The 1,589-nt window shown below is 42.5% G+C and overlaps 1 protein-coding gene across 2 annotated transcripts in view; it reads right to left on the reverse strand.

The window, feature by feature from the left end:
* LOC108239027 (protein NLRC3-like) overlaps positions 1 to 1,589 on the reverse strand; it is an 11,028-nt gene that overhangs the window by 2,666 nt on the left and 6,773 nt on the right. For both annotated transcript variants that reach the window (XM_037977970.1, XM_025007099.2), the window contains exons 4-5: positions 767 to 993; positions 3 to 622 (exon numbers count right to left, since the gene is read on the reverse strand). In XM_037977970.1, the coding sequence (XP_037833898.1) occupies positions 3 to 622; positions 767 to 993 (847 nt within the window). The remainder of the gene's footprint in view (positions 1 to 2; positions 623 to 766; positions 994 to 1,589) is intronic.

Below are 1,589 nucleotides of genomic sequence, written 5' to 3' on the forward strand. Positions count from 1 at the left end.
TTGATGAGGTTTGTCAGCAGCAGGTTAACTGGTGACTTCTCTGTGACGTCAGAAACAACCTTCTTGTTGTTAAAATCCAGTGAAAGTCTGCTTTCATCCAGACCATCAAGGATGAAGAGAAGTTTACAGACAGGCAGCTTCTCTGCTGGGAGCTTCTGTAAAGATGGATGGAAGTCATGGATCAGCGATAGAAGACTGTACTGCTTATCTCTGACCAGGTTCAGCTCCCTGAATGAAAGCAGAATCACCACACTGACATCTTGGTTCTCCAAGCCCTCGGCCCAGTCCAGAGTGAACTTCTGCACTGAGAAGGTTTTTCCAACACCAGCGACGCCGTTTGTCAGAACCACTCTGATGGCTGCATGTTGCTCAGGGAAGGCTTTAAAGATGTCCTGACACCTGATTAGAGTCTCATGTAGGCTCTTCTTGGAAGCTGTCTCCAGCTGCCTCACCTCATGTTGGGTATTAACCTCCTCACTCTGTCCCTCTGTGATGTAGAGCTCAGTGTAGATCCTGTTCAGGAGGGTTCTACTTCCTGTTTCATCACTTCCTTCAGTCACACGTTCACATCTCCTCCTCAGACTGATCTGATGTTCATCTAAAACCTCCTGCAGACCAACATCTGATGAAAAACAGAGCAGATCTGAATGCTGCAGCAGAAACTCCAACATTTTTTTGGTGCTTAAATCTGAAGAATCTTTCTAAAGATCTTAAAACTTCAACAATGTGTCTGTACTAAAACAACAGGTTGACAGAAATGTCTTACCTTTGACACAGCTGCTCTGACTGGCTGTCTGCAGTCCAGTTCTGGTTCCGGATCTTTGTCCACACTGGGGACAGGAGGACGGTCCTGAGTGGTCCCAGTATGAGGTGATGCAGCGTCTGCAGAACCTGTGTCCACAGCTGGTAGAGACTGGATCCTTCAGGATGTCCTGACACAAAGAACAGCAGGACAGCTGCTCTGCCTCATCAACACCACTCCTCTTCTTCTTCCTGTGAAGACATTTACTGATGAAGAACTGGAACAACAGGAAGTGTTGATCAGATCAGTTCTGCTGCTTCACTCTGACTCAAGGATGAAGAGAAGACTGTTGTTAAAATCCATCCACTAGAACCCCTGAAGCTCTGAACACAAACTGCTGCAGAGACTCAGAAGGTGTCCTGTCTGTAACAGGCCTCAGGTCAGATTACAGCTTCTTGTGTTGATGGACAGCAGAGATGCAATAGAGTAAAGCTGTAATATCTGTCAAAATACAGGATTTTTCAGTGTATTTGTTTTGAATTTGCTGTATCTGTGTATCATCTATGACTAAAATAACCACAAAATACACATCATTCACTACCAAAAGTCTACAGGTGCTGGTCATAAAATTAGAATATCATGAAAAAGTAGATTGATTTCAGTAATTCCATTTAAAAAGTGAAACTTGTATATTACATTCATACATTACATACAAACTCATATATTTCAAATGTTTATTTCGTTTAATTTTGATGATTACAAATGACAACAAATGAAAATCTCAAATTCATCATATCAGAAAATTAGAATCTTGTGAAAAGGTTCAAAATTGATGGCACCTGGTACC

Source organism: Kryptolebias marmoratus, linkage group LG10 (assembly GCF_001649575.2).
Source record: "Kryptolebias marmoratus isolate JLee-2015 linkage group LG10, ASM164957v2, whole genome shotgun sequence".
Classification (NCBI taxonomy): Eukaryota; Metazoa; Chordata; class Actinopteri; order Cyprinodontiformes; family Rivulidae; genus Kryptolebias; species Kryptolebias marmoratus.